The 19,771-nt window shown below is 41.3% G+C and overlaps 2 protein-coding genes across 2 annotated transcripts in view; one reads left to right on the top strand and one right to left on the bottom strand.

The window, feature by feature from the left end:
• Positions 1-14,619, top strand: part of rhobtb3 (Rho related BTB domain containing 3) — a 25,094-nt gene extending 10,475 nt beyond the window's left edge. The window contains exons 8-13 of the mRNA XM_029431367.1: positions 5,006-5,115; positions 7,189-7,294; positions 8,110-8,283; positions 12,114-12,280; positions 12,524-12,620; positions 13,899-14,619. Coding sequence (XP_029287227.1) covers positions 5,006-5,115; positions 7,189-7,294; positions 8,110-8,283; positions 12,114-12,280; positions 12,524-12,620; positions 13,899-14,017 — 773 coding nt within the window. The 3' untranslated portion in view covers positions 14,018-14,619. The remainder of the gene's footprint in view (positions 1-5,005; positions 5,116-7,188; positions 7,295-8,109; positions 8,284-12,113; positions 12,281-12,523; positions 12,621-13,898) is intronic.
• Positions 13,572-19,771, bottom strand: glrx (glutaredoxin (thioltransferase)). Its single transcript, XM_029431366.1, has 3 exons — positions 19,457-19,771; positions 17,173-17,304; positions 13,572-14,038 (listed from the first exon to the last, which is right to left on the bottom strand). The coding sequence occupies exons 1-2, from the start codon at positions 19,661-19,663 to the stop codon at positions 17,191-17,193; spliced, it is 321 nt and encodes a 106-aa protein (XP_029287226.1). The 5' UTR covers positions 19,664-19,771; the 3' UTR covers positions 13,572-14,038; positions 17,173-17,190.

The raw sequence follows: 19,771 nt of genomic DNA, 5'->3' as shown, positions 1-19,771 counted from the left end.
ACAAACCGTTACCTTGATTATAGTGAGCATTTCTCTAAGAGAAAATTCATTTATTTTGGATAATGTAAGTACTCAACTAGACAAAATATATAACATAGGTGCTGTCGTTTCTTTTACCTTTTAATGCGTAAATGTTCCATATGATACCTTTGAATACAGCTGGCTGGACTGACCCGCACTGACCAGCATGGGAACTCTTTTCCCCAAAAGCAGTTAGTCTTTTCCAATAGTTTAGATGTGATGATTAATGTGCCCCTGGCAGCAGAAGGCACTTCGCCTGCTATTGGATCTTCTCCAATTTTCCATTATGGTAAGGAACAGAAATCAGTCAAATTGAAAGTGCTTGATTTTAAGCAACAGTAGGATTTTAATCTAGTACCTCATCATTCATCGTGTAATTCTGTGATCTCACGCTGCTTTCTTACTTGTACTTCGATGTCCCCAGTCCTTTATCTTCAGCCAGCTGAGGTCTATTAAACATTATGGACACGTGGATCGGGACACTGAGCGACGTCTTTGCAGGAATTGAGCTTCCATCATTTGGATGGCTTTGGATTTGTTCACAGAATGTGACACAGTTACAGTTAGTGGCCTCATATTCACACCAACACATGATTAACAAATAATGCAGTGTAAAATCAACAGCATCTTATAGGAACTTCATCTACGAAGCTTACAGGCACAATAGGACATGCAACCAACACATTTGCAAATTGTGGCACTGAGCATCCACAATGTTCTCCTGTCGCGTATGAAGCCCAGTGAAACAGCTGCGTGATATTCTCTGCAACATGCCCTAATGAAAATCTTCTGAGTCTGCGGCTCTTCTGAGTCTGCAGCGCTGCACATGCTGCATGTGGGATCGCAGAGCCTGTGCAGCATGCATGTCGTGCAGGAGTCCTTAAGGCAAAAAAGCTGCGCTCACATGTAATTCGTGGCTACCTCTTAACATGTATGTGAGCAACACTGATGGTCTGACACACATATACACCAATGGCAGACGCACATGAACTGAGTGTGTATGTGTGCTGGTGAAGGGTGAATGGAGAAGGGAAGAAGATTATGGGGTTAGACTGAGTGACTGTATGAATAAGAATAAGAAAGCCAGCGGTTGAAAGACGCAGGGTGCCGTGTGTGTCTTCACGCATGCATGTACAAGTCCTTGAGTGTGCTTCTTTTTTTTTTGTAAGATAGGAGGAATATGGGAAAGTAAATTGCGAGTAGGGTGAAAAACGAAGGTGAGGGGGTGCAGGGTTTAAGGGGCTGGAGGTGGAGAGTGTTTGGGTGATGGGTGAGCTAGGCACTAGAGCATACTGTAAATGTGTGTGCGGGGCTTGGAGAGAGTAGCGGAAAAAGGGAAATGCGTTCATGTGCAGAGCAGAATACGAATGTCACGTTTCCATAAAATACTGCAGGGAGACAGCGTTAAGTCTTGTGTGAAAAATGACAAATGTTAATTGTCTGATTGTATGTTTAGAGCAGCTGACCTCACATGCAGTGTGTGTATTTCTGTATTGTCGGCGCACAGTGAGCCAATGCTTGATGTTCATTTGCAGTAAATCCACAACATTCCTCGAGATGGGATGAACATCTTCTGCTTGCAATTCATTTCCACTCCTTTGTCAGTTGTCGCTCATCTTTTATTGGATTAGTAGAACTCATTTCCATAACAATATCATGCGTCTGTAAACGCACAGCTCACAGTCGTGCTATTTTTCCGCGCTTAGGGTTTTTGCCACTGGAGTGTGTGTGGACAATCAGAGAGGCCGTGACTTTGCTTGTGTGATGTTAACGCTGTGAGACTCTGTCTCCTTGTGTAGTGTGCTGCCGAATTATTGAGTTTGTCACTTGTGTGTGCATGTTTTATACGTGTATAATGTGTACGACACAAATGAATCCTTGTGTGTGTTTAAGGTCACCCTGGCCTTATTCTGGGGCACATTTAAGACTTCTTGTTTTACTGGGGAAACGTTGTCATTTAGTTTCCCTGCAACTGGATTTAGAACACCGCTTTATGTTCTTGTTAGGGTTAAGATTTAAAGTCAGGAATGTAGTAATTATGAAAGAGGTTAAGGAAAGCCTCCAGGGAATTAGGGTTAGTTCCCAAATCTAAAAGAATCTTATAACACTATTTGTGTTTGTGTGTGTGTGCGTGTGTGTGTGTGTGTGTGTGTGTGTGTGTGTGTGTGTGTGTGTGTGTGTGTGTGTGTGTGTGTGTGTGGGTGGGTGCAAATGACTACACATTGAAATGTATTTGTGAGACAAGAAATGAAATTATGTAGCATTTTTGCAGCTTTTGCTTTTTGCATATGTATTCCATTTTCTCCTGTTCCTCTCCACCCCACATATGAAAGCATTTCCCATCTAGTTTGGTTTTATTTTGGAGTTTGTCTGCATCATATGTCAGCACCAAAGCTCCTGAGCTAATCTCTCGCCCTGCCTCTGAGGTGTCTGTGCCATGCAGCGTTATTATCTGGCACTGCATGTGGAAGTAATCCCTCTATCAGCCCAAATACCATCATTATGAACTAATGATCAGATAAATCCTACACAGTCCAGCTCCCTTCTTCCCTCAACAGCCTGTTTATGTGTCCCAGTGAGACAAAGTGCACCACCTCAATCAAGCTGCGGGGCTGTGCAGGCTTTATGAAGGAGGATACCTCTGAAGTAAATAAATGCAGCGTAGATGCATGGTGAAGAGTTTTGCTTTGTCCCATTGAGTCTTTATATTTAACATCCTTTTTGATGGCGACTTACTTATGTAATACTGCCCAAAATATTTTTTCCCTATTAAGTTATTTATTGCATATCTATATTTTAAGCCATATAGCAGGATTCATGGTCCCCAGAGGATGAAGCCTACTGATGATCCTAAGGCCCTGTCACACATATCCGTATGACATAAACGTATGCCGGCGTATACGAAATATCGGCAATAGGTTGATATAAATTAAGGCTAAGTTGTGATCGTTTGAAGACGCAGATGATACGCTGAACACGCCAGACACACACAGTTCCGTATGGCAGAAACATATTCCACCGTGGCGTTGTAGCTGACCTATACATAACGAATACATAACTAATTATTATACACATGTCAAACATTGATAGCGTATCATTACTTATTTAAAACGTATCCGAGCGTCTGGCCAACGGAGCTGGAAAAGTGCCATCTGTTTCACATCATGCTGATGCTGGAGAACGGCTAGCATGCTGAACGCTAGCTGTACTGTAGAAACACGTTTAATAAGTTATTCCGTCGTCAGGGATAATCTTAACATAGGGTAGGAATAGGGTATCCACTCGTTATCAATAAGTTGGCTGTAGGGTTCACCGTCAGCCGACGTAGCCTATATCTAACGTTCCTCTAACGTAGTCACGTAGGTATTTACGTACTATATTTACGTAGGTAAGTATTCACGTACGTATTCCGTATTCACGTATGTCTAACGTCACGTAACTTATGTGTAACGTCTGCATATCTTATGAAGTACACGTCGGGTACGTCCGGTAATTTTGAACATGCTCAAAACATCAGCGTTCAACAACGCACCCCAGCGTAACACAGCGAGCTCTTAACGAATACTACTTATACCTCACCTTATATCTACGTACACCAGCGTGTTGCCCATATTTTGTATACGCCATATTTTTGTATAAGTTATGCATTCGTTGGGCGTTCGTCTGATACATTTTGTATTAGGAAGTGATGCGCTATCAATAGGTTAAACATGCGTATCTGTATATGTTTTCCGATCCGATGAAAAGTTGGACGTATTTGGACTCTGACAGTTTCGTATGCGCCGGCATACGTTTCTGTCTTAGGGATATGTGTGACAGGACCTTTACCTCTAGCACCAACATGAGGTTCACATTTGTATTAAATTATCATCAAGTGATCCCTCACTTTTATTGTAATGAATCATCAAAGCGATATTTCAATTTGTCTAATACTTTGAGTTTATTAGCATTCATACTCAGTTAACAGCTGAATAGAAGCTGAATGTACGTGAATAATAAACAACTGAAATATATCTATACATACATTATAAAAATATAAAAACTATACATTTATCTATTTGCACATGCATCCATACTCACACATACATATTTACAAATACGACCATACACTTACATACAACCATGCGTACATAGCAAAATGCAATAAACCAACAAAATACAAGTAATATTGTGTTTATGACCAAGTACCTGCACACCATCATCAGCCTCAGCTGCACTTTGTGTTTAGTGCTGATTAACTAATGTTGGGAAGCCAGCCGTCAAAGCCAAGATGCTGAACATGGCAAACATTACCTGCTTCACATCAGTATTTTAACATTGTTCAATCTGAGCATGTTAGCATGCTGGCGTTAGCATTTAGCTCAAGGCAGCGCCATGCCTAAATACAGCCTCCCAGAGCTGCTAGCATGGCTGTAGACGCTTGTTTAAACACAGTAATGTTTAAACTGTGTTCAGCCAGTGAAACTGATCTATACGCTTAATGTGATCGGATGAGAAACAACTAAAATGTAGACTCCATGTATTAGTACAAACTATTCGATTTTGACTGTCCTTGTAATTACAATTACAAAAGTGTGATAAAAGCTTTAAATATCTTTATTAAAAATATTTATGTTTGATTCATATGCAACTAACTGGAAAGATACTGAACTATAAAAAGTTACCTAAAATAAATTAAAGTAAAATACAAATAAACATTTAACCAATTGACATGGTGGCAGATTTATTATGGTGTTTTGGCATCTGGGTCACTGTTTCTGACATTGGTGGAATTTGATCTCGTTGTTCCGCCCATAACCACAATGGATTATATAAGCAGACACATTTTAGAACAATACTTTGTCAATAACAGGCCCTGAGTGTTCAGCGTAAGGTATGTGGGTGTTTTGGGACACAGTGCCAGCTCGAAAAGAGTTTGACTGTGTGTTTCTGTAAACTGTAATATTGTGGCTGCAAAGAATCCGTGTGTTTGTGGATGTTTTAGGAGCGTGGGAGTGGGATCACCTCCAGGAGGCCCTGGAAGAGAAGCTGAAGAATTCACTAGCTGTGAATCAACTTATGGAGCGCATAAGGTCCCTCATCGGCAGAGACAAGGTGAGGTCTTTGATGTTGAAAATCACCTCTCTTACACACATTTCCTAAAGATCAACCAAACAAATGAAGAAGTAACAAATTACACTTCAGCTTGTTTTACCTGACATTGCTTACATTTAAAGTTGTTACGACCCAGCTCGGCGAGGGAAAAGGGAGTAACAGACACCAGATGTTGATGGTAAAATAAGATATATTTATTAAATATGGTGGACAATTTGACAAACAATTGCTTTTAACTTACGCCACAAAGAACAAAAGGAGGGCTCTTAACACAAGAGCAAATAAGGCATCAAAGCCAAACTAACAAAACAAACTCGGGGTGAAAACCTGACAACAAAAGAACATAAAACAGCGCCGGGGCACCCTAAAGTGCCTAACAGAAAACGCTGCAAACTTCTAATCAATTAACGCCAAAGGTAATCCTAGTTCCAACACATAGGATACAGAACACAGAACTTTAACCGACAATATGCGATATACAGAATCTATCCACACACACGAGTACGAGGCATAGCGGCTGACAACACCAGCAGCCCCGACTGTCGAGCTGGCTTGGCATTTGTAGTCACCGGTCTCTCCAGTGCGCCTCGGATGGGAGAGCCGGAACAGGTGCTCACCAATCACAGCCCATCAAGGTGGGAGGAGGAGGTGTCGCCGCAGCCAATCAAGAGGCGGCGGTCGCACATCCAAATCTGCATACTTAAATAGGGACACAAGGTGCATGCATCCACAAAGTAATCCCCCGCAGATAAATAAGGCTGTGACCGTAACAAAAGTTTATATTAAACATAAAAATACAATTAATTTGCAGGATAGACTGGAATATATTATGATGTGTGCGATAACAGCCCTCTGCTCGAAAAGAGGTTAAACATCTATAATGTGTCGAACTCCCCTTTGAAGGTGTAAACACATGTTTTTGTAGCTGCAGACTAACAGCGCCTTAATTAGCAAGACCTTGTTTAAAAAACAGCACAGTAATAATGTGGTTATAATTAGAATTTTAATTTACATAATCACTGCCCATATCACCTCTCAGATACTGTGGGAATTAGGACAAAATAAACAAGCGATGCTCTCAAAAGCAGCTGAAGCGCAACACAAGTTCACACTGGATGTCAGCCGTGAAATCCAACATTATGTTAAAAACCTGCAGCGTCACATCTGTTACGTATTGTGTCTATTTAAAAAACATAAGGCGGCTCTGTGTAATAGGCAGGCAGCAGATTTTAACATTAGAGACATCAGGAGAGATGACAAGGCTGCGTCTGACAAGCCGTTGGCACCATGCATGGCCCACCAACCCATCTGGATGGAACTAGGTCTTCTACCTGAGGCGGTGTTGAGACGAGCTGACGCACAGAGAGACGGCTTTAACGCGATGAGACACCCTAATGTCCTGTTGTGATTTCATCTCGTCCTCTGCAAACACCTCTGGGACACCTCACTCTGCGGGGAAGACCGGCTGAAATTTGCCTTTTTTTCCCGTAAGCTTTTCCAAGTATTTACAAAATCAAAGAGGCTCCATTCTGTTGCTGCCTGCTACTGAAGACTCTCTGTTTGCCGAGCGCTTCCCTCTGCGGCAGAGCAGTGCGAGGATATGAAGTTCTTTGTGCTTCAGTTGACTGAGAAAGGTCACAGGATGGTGATGGGATACTTTGACGACACACTTGAGGACATGCACTCCAAAAAGACACACTGACAGCCGTTCTCACGCTGATTTCACCTCCTGTGCACTGCGGTGTCTAATGCCTAATGCAGTCCTGTGAATCCTTATAAAGAGCATGAAGGTGTTAATAAATACACAGTTTGGACGAGCGTGTGGTTCCCAGTCAGTTTTCAGTGCCGCCGTGTCCTTCCTGGCATTGCAGTTCAAGTATGTTTGGGCAACGCTAAGCAAGACTGGCAGAGAGGCCATTTGTATTCCACAGGGGAGGTGGGACAGATGAATGGAATAGCAATTTTTCTGCTGCTAACTAGTACCTGACATGCAGCAGAGGAATGTTAACTCTCTCTGTACGTTTCTTTTGACTTCTTCTGTGTCTCTGTCTCTGTGTGTGTGTGTGCGCGTAGGGCCCCAGGGACACCCCGAGTGCCAGGGCGGCTCAGCTCGGCCCCCAGACTCTTGTCAACCTCTTCAATTCTCCTCTTTACTCTGACGTCATCTTCATGGTGCAAGGTGAGCCAACGCTTATCTGCTGGACACATTTACAAATGCTCGCACCGTCACACCGCAGAGGAAGGTCACATTTAATTAGCCGTGATTGAGTTATGATCTCAGTCCCGGGCCTGGGCATACATTTGGAGGCAAAATTAAAAAAACGATGTGGCAGGGATGAGGTCGTCTCCCAGAAGCTCGTCCTGCATGAGCTGCATTTAGCCCATTCTCTATTAAAGGATGAAATCCAAAAAATAATGGCCCAGAGCATCTTCTAATCAATATTTATCTCATAAAAAACACAGTGAGCCTTTCTGGTCTTTGTGCCTTTGAGCTGCGAATTAAACTCTTGGAGGTCACAGAGAAAAATGTCTACAAGAATGTGTTGGGCTTTTCTGGTTGTTGTTTTTTACACTAGTGTGCTGATGGATGTGGTGAGAGCTGTGACTGGCTGTTAATGGCACTTAATGACAGGACTTGTGCCCAGGCTTTACATGTCATTTGTTTCCTGTTCATTTAAAGGGTCCATTATGACAGATCATCACTCATAGCAAGCCAAACTGAATTACGTTTGACCTCTACACTTCTGATGATGATGTGTCGCTGATACTAGAAGCCTGTCACTTGTTGAAAAATATTCAAGATTAGTATGTGTTTGTGATCGTCTCCAAACATTATTAGATCAAAGATGCATTCTGTAACTATCAGTCAAGACTCTAACAGTTCATACTCAGGCCAATCCCTTCACAGCTCTTTGGGACTCTGAGACGCTGAAATTCTAAACTTAGATGTTAATGTTTTCGTGTCTGTGGTGTGTGTGTGTGTGTGTGTTTAAGGGAGTGTATTGCCAGCCCACCGAGCAGTGCTGGTGGCTCGCTGCGACGTCATGGCGGCCATGTTTAGTGGGAAATATGCAGAGGCCCGGAGCCGAGTGGTGCCCATCCACGGAGTCTCCTCGGACACCTTCCTGTCTTTCCTGGAGTACCTCTACACTGACTCCTGCTGTCCTGGTGAGTTTACTGCACACAAGCCACTGTGACCCCCACGTCTGTATTACAATAAGATTAAAAGGTTGAAAGTTTTAGGTAAAAACACATCTCCAATGGGATAAATATTTTTTATCTCCTGACCTCAAACTGTAGCAGATTTTGTACGGTGGTGAAATTGATTGCACTGGGAAACCCTCAGTCAGCGTGTTATTCATTCACTTGTCTATAACTACACTCTCAGGCTATTGCTGTAAATAAAAATAGAGTTTAATAAGGGATAATAACTCTAAATAGACAGTTCATTGATTTGTGACTGCGATGAAAGTCCCTTTAGATGCCCTGGATGTGACTAACAAAATGACGCAGTCTGTCACAGAAGGACAATGGACCTTTGATATCATTTTAATGTGCCGCAGAAATAAGCACCATTACCAAAGAGAGAGAGAGAGAGGCACGGCGGTGTCCTCCTGCCTCCCTCAGTGAGCACAGCCCAAAACAAAAGCGCAGCTGACAAGTCCCATCAACCATCTGTGTGACTGCGACATACTGCCAGTGTCTCAGGAGGCTCGCGGAGAACAGCACCGAGCTTAAAATTAAATTAGAATTAGTGATGACAAAATAAACCTGTGGCATCACGGCTTCATCTGCTTTTATTGGTGCCAACTCATGGCCCCAAATGTGTTGTTGTTTCCTCTGTCACACCGTGCGCTGCACTGTCAAAGTAATTAGTGCTGATAATTCTCTCTGGTGGTGGCAATGATGTAATCTTTTTAAAAAGTGTTTCTACAACCTTGAAGATGCATTAATTAATATTTGCATTTTTACCTCTGAATCAAGTTATACGCCAGCGTTTAGCCAAGTGCTCTATTTACGAGACAAAACAGACACTTTTACACAAATTATGTTTTGTCAAGGAACTTCACTTTGCAAGGTCGGATGAACCTCATCACATACGACTGCAGGCATTATACACACTTGCAGATAACCTTATCATATCAAATATGATTGCAATCGTTGTGCTTTTAGGCCAGAATCCCCATATTATCCTCAGCATCCAGACTCTGAAGAGACAATGCCGTGAATTGTCCCATTCAGTAGAAAACAACATGCTAATTGGGATGAGGTGATCGCTCAGGAACTCAAAGCAATGGACGGATAAAGGATTTCACATGTTCCACACTGTTGCATCTCCTCACTAACGTGTTCCTGTGGCCTCCCCTGTTTAGCTGTAGCATGAAAGCTGATACTGTTGATTCCTCTGAAAATCAACAGCTCTGAGCAGCTTTTGGCCGTTTCTAGCTCCACAGGCGTACACACGCCGATCGTGTGCTACCTTTTTAGTGGCAACATGGCGTAGAGACAAGGAACTGGTGAACACAGTCAAACGTTTAGAAAGAGACCCAGATACCACAAATGCCAGTGAATACTGACCAAAGCGACTCCAATGCAATGTTCATGCTGCTCTGTGTCTGCTAACGATTTGTTAACAGGTTAGCCAAAACAACTGGATCAGCTTCTTGCTGTGTTTATTTCTGAGTGTTTCTGCCCCCGAGTGGTACAAGATGACTTAATGCAGCTTTGAATGACGAGCTCTTACAGTCATGCCTAAAAGGGCTTTGGTTGTAGTGTGTGTGTGTGTTAGTGCGTGTGCTTTCATGACGTCCATGGTGACATCACAAGTAACTGTAGTCCCTCTTGCATCGAGCTTCTCAGCTACACAATGACAGATTGAGGAAGCAGAAAAAACAATATGCTACGTTCCTTAATTAATAGATAAAGCCTTAAAACTGTAAACTTACAATTACAGAGTTAATTACAGCACTGTCTGTCATCTTCCCTTCCAGTATTGTTATATAACGAAGCTGCTGAACAGACAATATAAAGACTCAGAATAATCCGTTCAGAATAACCAGCTACTGAGAGCTGACAATCCCCTTATTTTGTGGCAAGAGATGTTTTGATGAAGAAAATCATGAAAACCTCAACAAGCAACTCCTTAAGATTCAGCTTAGGTGCTGGGAGGGTACGCAAGCTGTTTCCAGAGATACAGCTTCAGGTTGAGTCATGGGAACAGGAAATGAAAGGCATGAAACAGCTCCAGAGGCTGCTGCACTGTTATGTAAGAGCTCAGCACTCAAGGTCAAAACAAGGTAACTCCACAAACAGCGGCACAAACTGAGGGAGTCAAATCAAAGGAGGAGTATTTCTCCTCAGATAAACATCGTATACTGTACATACTGTGTGATAGTTGAATACATTGTTATGTTTAGAGCTGCTGCTCAGCTAACTGTGTTCAGATGTATAGGAGGGAGTGAAGGATGGGGCTTGACTGAATGAAGTTACATCAGGAACATGTGGACGTTGCATGTAAGGAATGCCATTTGACAGCTTGGAAGAGCAACGTGAAATTATTTATGTTTCGTATTCAACGTGACTCGACTCTGAGCTCTATTAACGGCTGAGATTCAGTCCATGAGATAATCATTTGTGTTGTAATCTTTGTAATTACGAGATTTCTATAGAGGATCCATCAAACTGATGCACAATCTGAGAGGTTGAACAAAGAGAGAGGGCTGTGCTTAAATATAGGACAACACGATAGAAAAATAAAACCATAAATACGTGATGTTTATATTCTTGTATTTTGTCAGTATTATGTTTTTGATTCAAACGGATAGATTTGGTTCATTCTGTCATTTTCTTTAAAAGCACTCTGTAATCAATATGGAAGAAAAGTACTATTGGAAAATATTTGTTCTGGTGACCCGACCCCGAATAAGCGGTAGACGATGAATGGACGGATGGATGGATGGACGGACGGACGGATGGATGGACGGATGGATGGACAGACGGACGGATGGACGAACGGATGGATGGACGGATGGATGGACGGACGGATGGACGTATGGATGGACGGACGGATGGATGGATGGACGAACGGATGGATGGACGGATGGATGGACGGATGGATGGATGGACGGATGGACGGATGGACGGACGGACGAACGGATGGATGGACGGATGGATGGACGGATGGATGGACGGACGGATGGACGTATGGATGGACGGATGGACGGATGGACGGATGGATGGACGGATGGATGGATGGACGAACTGAGGGACGGATGGATGGACGGATGGATGGACGAACGGATGGATGGATGGATGGACGAACGGATGGATGGACGAACGGATGGATGGATGGATGGACGAACGGATGGATGGACGGATGGACGGAAGACATAAAGACACAAAGCAATTTCTGCCTGTTTGAGCTGGATTGAAGTTCAGTCTGATGCGTTGATGAATAATGGGTACTCTTTAATCCGACAATTTCATCTTAAATCAGTTGCCATGCATGACACTAAGACGCTAAAATGCTCAGTGCGGAGTTGGGTATACTTTTTCTGTCTGTTTGTCACTACAAGCAACACTTTTCACACACGTGGCTCATTTATCCATTGTTAATACAGTATAAAAGTATTCGTGAGCGCTGCCTTTTCGGGCTTTTGTCGTATTTCCACGCGGTCTTTCACACACAGCATTCGACCACGTCAATGTGTTTCTACTCTGCTGGATGTGGCTGTAAATAATAAGACTTCTAGTGTGTGAAATAGACACAGTCATTTTGTTATTATGGTTGTTTAAAGCTGCTTGAGGCAATCCAGGTATGGCTTTGTTCCAAACACATTTGGAGCAATAATCATAAAAACACTTTTACTTCAGGGAGCGTTTTAAGCCTTTGCTTTCCTCCAGAGGCCACATGCTTGAAATGTGTCCAGCAGTATACACCTGGAATAAAATGTTATCTCCACGTTAAAACAATGTAAGTGTAATACTTGTGTTTACAGCCAGTGTGCTGCAGGCCATGGCCGTGCTGGTCTGTGCCGAGATGTACCAGGTGAAACGTCTGCAGCATCTGTGTGAAGTGTGTGTGTGCGCTTACCTTCAGAGCATGCCCAGTAGAGAGCTGTCGTCGACGGGCATCAGCGTGATCCGACTACTCCGCCGGGCGAAGGTCAGTGCAACTTTGAGTGTAGAGAGATGAATAGAGAGCATGAACGACATGTTGTCTGTGTAAAATGATTACTGCTTTTTTTAGAAATTGCCCAATGCAATGTTTTTTTCTGTCAAGCTTTACTCTCTGACTTGCAGTAGCCGTAGGCCTCCATCTGCAACAGATATTCATGGTTCTGTCAAAGTATCAATTCTCAAGAGAATGATTATTTGGCATAATCTGTGCGTTTGAATTGATTCTCAGTGCCACAATGCAGAGCAGCTGTACGTCTGGCTCCTTCACTTCATCGCCAACAACTACCTGATCTTCAGTCACAAACCCGACTTCCTGGAGCTCTCAGGTCAGTGTGGGATTTGTTTTGTTTTTTAAACACGTAGTAAATAATTGTAAAAAAGCGATCACAAGGCAGCAGTGGGTAGATAAAGCAACGGACGTGTGTTAAGGGAAAGATTTAGTTTTTTTCCGGCTTCAAAACAAATGTGTTCGATACATTTTGGACTAAGAGGCTCCAACATGTAAGGCCCTTGCAGCCAGAGTTTGTCGAGATATCAAATGAATGACCATGTAGTGTTGTTTTACTCGAGCAAACCTTATTGATTTTTTTTTTTATTCCATTTTTCTCTTAAGGCTCCCCCTGACATACTTTATATTGCTCTTATGTGCACACTTTATACCGCTCCCAAATACCTGTACGAAGTTACTAAATCTTGAAATATAAATGTGTTGACGGCAGAGGAAAGAAAAGTGGTTTTGTCCTGAGGTATGTTATGTAGTATAAACTGCAGTCCAAAAATAAAGACATAGAAAATAAATGGTAGTAAATGAATTCCAATAAGCCTTGTGAGTGATGCTTGTAGCTGCACAGAGCGATAGAAACATTAAACTGCTGATTTCAACAGTTTAAGAGCTTCGTTTGAAAAATAATTAAGTCCAAATGCCTCCAGGCTTTCGATGATCTGTTCTTCCACACAGTACCGCAGGTTAGTCTCTCTCTGTGCAGCGAATGGTTGGCTGCTTTTGTTTTTGTTTAAATGGCCAAACAGTTTGTAAAATACATGGAGGTGTAATAAAAGGTGTCAATCAATCAGCTGTGAATTAAAACACTGGAGAATACAAAGTGAGTTTTCAGAAAACCCCTGTATGTTATGCTCTCCTGCCATACAGCACAATATGGCAGGATTCATGTATTAGACTGCGAGCTGTCCGCCCCTCAGAATAATGCAACCTTATAGTATGCTTATACTACAAGGTTATGCTGGAGTTATATAATAGAACAGCAACAGTACACAGGTAAGTAGCAGTAGCACATTTTATAATCATCATTAGTCATACACACAAGAATCGTTTAAGGTCATTGGACGGGTACTTAAGGGCACAAGCGAAGTCAAAGGCCAGGATAAGGAGACAGCATGCGATCGATCACCGTTGGTCTTCTGTTGCTTGTTGGTGTAAACAAAATCTGATCAGATATTTCAGCCTCGTCGGCCGTGTTCATGGCAACAATCCAAGGAGTTATTGCCATTTGTGTTAGTGTGAGTTTGTGCCAAGCAAAGTAAATCTTGTCGTAATAGTAGAGTTGTGTTTGCAGAAGTTTATACATTTGTTTTGTGTTTTCCAGAGGAGGAGCGTGAGCAGGTGGAGAGGCTACGCTGGCCGTCCAGAGGCTACCTGCAGGAGCTCAGCGAGTACCAGCAGCGGCGACGCAAACTACGCAAGTCCCGCTGCATAGTCATGTGACCCCACCTGGATGCCTAGAACCTGTGGAAAGCGGGGCGGGGGGAGAGCAGAGGAGGGAGAAAATAATGACAGAGTGAGACGAGTCATCAACATGCGGAGAAACTGTTCTGCTGGATGAAGGGCTGATTCTGAGGGACACTTTGCCGAGGTCATCAGACTCCTTAACCAATAGGACAGCGGTGTGGAGCAGTGACACGCACCGCTGTGACACGCCCCTCTTCCCCCTGGAGGAACGACTGTGCATCCTTTGTGTAATGACTACTCCAGCATGGGCAATACAAAATGACTGATCCTTAAAACACAATATGAATTTTAAGTGACCAGAGGCTCTGTGAAAGATTTTATTTATATTGACGATGCAAAATGGAGGATTTCAACGATGAACAGGGACACGAAATGGCTTACAGATATATATCACATGACCACACATCTGTTGGGGAGAAAAGAACGACAGGGACCATGTGCAGACTGCTTCAAACTACAGTTATGTGACTTCAGTTTGAATAAGCAGGAAAGAAACTGCAGTTTTCTTCTGTAATGGAAACCTTGGGATGTCGGAGTATCTTCTGTACGCTGGACAAATTAAAGCTTGGCCCATGATGCATCTGTGTCCTAAACAGTGTGTGCACTTTCAGCATTGCTTAAGCTGAAATAATTCTCGAGCCTCGATCAGTATTTCAGCCGAGCGCTGACCTACATTAACACCGAGAGCGGAGATGAAAGCAACTGGCGATGCTGCAGGTTGCACAGTTATTCTCATTTTCATCTGTAGTCCGTCAGAAACGCCGTTAGCAGACGAGCAGGACCAATTCAATTACAGTTTTGTTTATTTGATTCTTTCAAATGTGTGATGCAACATCAGCGAGTGTCTCCCTGTCAGACTGATTTTATTACCACGTGACATGGAATTTATTTTGGTCATTGTCTGTCAAAAAAGGCTGTTTTACTTTCCCTCAGAAATGACTTGACATTAAATATTCTAATTAAAATACACATTGCCTGCATCAAAACTCCAATTCACCAAATCCAGGACACAAATCAATGTTTGTTTGTTTTTACATGTGAGCCGGACTTTAACACCATTTCCTTAGCAGGTTAATATGAAATAATGTTGAAACTATTCCTTATCTATTTGCAATAACAACTAATAACGGTCTGTTTCTGTTTGTCACATGAAGAAGAAAAGCCTTTTGTAGCATCTACTTGTACAGAAGTGGTATAAAGATTTAGGAAAAAAACAACCATATCATGAACATACGTTGGAACACTAAAAGCCACGTTGCCTCTGGGTGGATATACAATATTTATTTTTATTTGAGAAGTTGTTTTTAATCATAACGAGAATATGATTTATTGGTGCTGCAATTATTTTTGTAAACTATACTGTATGTGAACATGATTATTATTTTTTACAGTCGGAGGAGAGACAACTGGGTTGCACCATTTTACAGTCTACTGTTTCACTGGTATTCACTTACAAAAGGAGCATGATTATAAAGACGGGTACAGAAGATCAAAAGGTCAGTTTTTTATTCAGTGGATTCATTAACAGTAGCAGAGGTGCATCAGCAGGCTGTGTATAAAGTACTGTGAGATTTTGACAGTGTACCTCTGATATCAGTTGGTACCTTTAACCTGCTGCTGCAGCACAATATAAGTGTATGTCTACTATGAAAACCTCGGATATTTCCCAATCTACTCTACTAAGACAACGAGTGAATAACAGTTGAAAGAGTGGACTGTGAAACAAAGTGTACGCCAGTGCTGCAGCCACACATGTGGCTCCACATGGCCAGTGTTGTACAGACTGTAGATAACACCACGTCTGACTTTAAATAAAGACATGTTTTAGAATGAACAAACCACAGACTGGATGAATGTCTGCGCTCCGCTGTGCCTGTACATTATTGTACAGCATTCATTTTGTCACGGAAAGTTGCATCTCCCTCCCTTTCTCTCAGATTGATGACAAAATAAAATAAAAACCAGCCTCCACAACAGCTTCAGTGCTCAATGGCATAAATGGATGTATGACGGCGTATTAGGGCCATTGTAGGTAAAAATAATAAATAAATATATTTTAATATAAATATATATTAATATATTCATATAATATATATTAATAATAATATATATTAATAAATAAATAAATATTAATAAATAAATATTAATAAATATATATTAATTAATAAATATATATATATATTAATTAATTAATAAATATATATATAAATTAATTAATAAATATATATATTTTTATAAATATATATATTTTTTTAATTAATATATTATTTGAGATTAGAGGTAAATTTACAAGAACAAAACTCTAAAATATGCAAAATAAACTAGATTTTAGTTTTTTATTATGCCCTCGCCCAGCTCCATAATATTAGGGCCATTGTAGGTAATATATATATATATATATATATATATATTTTTTTTTTTTGGTATACCTGTAATGGCCATAATACACTGTAATAAGGATGAATATCAGTCTTCCAAAAGATATTCATTCATTTGGTAGTTTGATGATGTTGGTGGAGAATGTTGTTTATAATTCTAGGACCGGACTACACGATGTCTTTCAAACTGTGTCAGATTAAGAGATCACAGATTCATTTTCGCTGTGACTTCGCGAAAAGACATGCTGGACAACGAGTTGGACCGTCCGATCATAGCTTACAGGCTTTTTCCTTTGGGTCAGGCCATTATCAGGCCGATTGTCTAACATCACTATAACATGTTTAAAATCTTGTATAGGTGTATAAAGCATCTCCTTAATTATTGCTTCCTCGCTCATTTATTCAGGTGCTTCCTTCAATTTGTCACCCATCTGTTCACTTCCATCAGTACGTGAAACAGTGTGGGCCTAGAGCAGATTTCACTCCCGGGTTTTTGTTTTTTTTAAACCACCGAGCAATTACTTCTTATCTCTTTGAGCACTTCCTTGGGAGTCTTATTTCCTTTAATTTATTTATTTCCCCACTAATGAGAGCTTATGGTTTCCAATATACACACTTAATGACTTTCTGAGGGGCAACACCCACCTCCTTTTCCTGCCTGCAATTACAAACGCTTCCCTCATTTACTCTACGTTTTTTCCACAGCCAGACACCGTCTGTCCCTTAATATGAGTGTGTGACTCTATTCTGTACCTGGATGTGTGGAGCGGGTCACTGCAGGGCTCCAATAGACTGCAGCATGGTCTCCAGTTTACCACTCTTATGCAGCGCCGCCACGTCGCTGCCACCTCCAACACACACCTCACCGATGAACACCCGTGGGACCTACATTCATATCAATACAAGAGAAAGGGGGATGCAACAGGTGAATATGCAGTCAATGATTTTGATATGACGATTATATACGTTGAGACAATATTTACACATCTTTGCTACCATCAGAGATTCTGCCATACTGTTGATACTATGGTAACTATTCCTTTAACAAGTGTGCAATGCCATTATGGGCAATGACAACAACAAAAAAATTGGCAATATTCAGCTTCTTAAATGTGGAGATTTTGCTGATTTTCCTTTTTTGAATATATTTTTTGAATATTTTGGAAGTTTGGACTTTTGGTTGGTCAACAACAACAAGCATTGTGGAGTGATCACTTTGGGCTTTGGGTGATTGTGATGGGACTTTGTTATTATTTTCTCTTTACACACCAAACAGTCAATTGATTAATGGAGAAAATAAATCAGCAGATTATTGCACAACTTGAATTTGCGGTGTGAATCCTGAAAAGCTGAGGCTACACTGCATTGATCGCTTAAATGTGTAAGAAGATGGTGAAGTATTAGGAATAGTTGGAAAAGTGGGTAGAGGTTTAATTAGAATGAATATCATTGCAAAGTTTAATAATACCTATACGTTTTTAAATAAATAAAATAAGACAGTAATAATTAGTTGCAGATTGATAGCAAATTATTAAAAACAAGCTCCACCTCGAATCACTACCACGATACAATTCTGTGTTTACATTATTGCAGGAGTAGTAATAATAATAATAATAATAATAATAATAATAATAATAATAATAATAATAATAATAATAATAATAATAATAATAATAATAATTTATAATAGTAAAACAGTCACCCACAAATCTGAATCCTCTAGTATAGATAACATGGGAAACTGTAGTCTAAACAAATACCATGCAGCAAATTAATCAGAAGTGTGTCCCTCTAACTCAGGGGTCGGGAACCTTTTTGGCTGGGAGAGCCATAAAAGCCAAATATTTTTTTATGCATTTCCTTGAGAGCCATATATTTAATAAATTTGAATGCAACTTTATGCATGCATTTTTTAAGAATAACACGTCTCCGAGTACTAATAGCAGTATCAGTGTTTCATTGAACACGTGCTCTTTTATTAAATAAACTAAACGCTTACGTTATTTATCCCATTTATGTGCACGTGTCAGTGTTTACTGCACGCGTGTCAAACTCAAGGCAATTATATCCGGCCCGCGAGAAAATATATGTCTGTCATAACTGGCCCGCCGGTTTTGGTAATTAAATCAATGCATGGCACAACCATTCGAGGAAGTATCTAAATATGTGAATGGAATGGAAGTTTTTGGAAAGCAAAGGGAAACACACCACAGATCTCTGGGACGATGTGAGCTGGACTGTTTGTGCGACATAACGAAGCATCTCACTGTTAAACCTGCAGCTTCAGGGCCGTGTGATCACAGACATGTGTGATGCCAAGCTGCCTGTGGGAGACTCGGATGCAGAAGGAAACTTTGGTCACTACGTGTTTCCAAACACTGACAAACATCTCCACCGCTGTGTTCCCGACAGCATTCTGCTGATGCACTGAGAGCATTTGCTGACTTTGCTGCTCAGATATTTTAATTGAACTGCTCAGCAACCCGTCTGCAGTTGACTTAAATATGTTCCACATCTTTTTGCACTTTATGTGTATCCTGTTCAATACATGTGGACCGTGTTTGGCCCTCGACGTAGTCCCAGTTTTTAATGTTGGCCCTCTCTGTGATTGAGTTTGACCCCCCCCCCTCGCGAGCCATATATTGCGTTATCGAAAGAGCCATATATGGCTCGCGAGCCATATATTGCGTTATCGAAAGAGCCATATATGGCTCGCGAGCCATATATTGCGTTATCGAAAGAGCCATATATGGCTCGCGAGCCATATATTGCGTTATCGAAAGAGCCATAGGTTCCCGACCCCTGCTCTAACTCATCATAGCTGATATATAGCTAACATTGCTACAAGTTATTTTAGTTTTACAGACGTTATTAAAAGCGTTCATTTATCGTCTGTGGTGTATGAGGTTAAAGTTGCCTTAACTTTGTAACGTATAAAAAAGGGACACATCATTTCATTATGTGAACACATTTAAACTCAGGGTTTTAAAGTGACACTTCCGCTGTTCACACAATGACAAAGCAACTTTGCGTTTACCGTGCGGGCTCCGGTGAGTTCCAGGAAATAGTCCTGCATGTTGTCCATGTCGCCGCGTCCGCTTATATCAATGCAGTCCAAATGTCCCGGCTTGAATTTGTATTTGGACAAAACGTCTTTGGCCATAACGCAGTAAGAGCACGTGGGCTTAATGAACAGCACCACTTTGTCTCCTTTGATTTGAGTCTGCACAAACTGCTGCGCCATTTTAAGTCGCTGAAGAATTGGTCAGAAGATGAAAAATGATATCGATGGAAGAGAACAAAGATGATAGCTCTGCGTTTGGTCAATTATGTTAAACAGGATGACGTAAGA

This window comes from Cottoperca gobio, chromosome 5, assembly GCF_900634415.1.
Source record: "Cottoperca gobio chromosome 5, fCotGob3.1, whole genome shotgun sequence".
Lineage (NCBI taxonomy): Eukaryota > Metazoa > Chordata > Actinopteri > Perciformes > Bovichtidae > Cottoperca > Cottoperca gobio.
The sequence above is the reverse complement of the archived record's forward strand: the minus strand, read 5'-3'. Positions and strand labels throughout refer to the sequence as shown.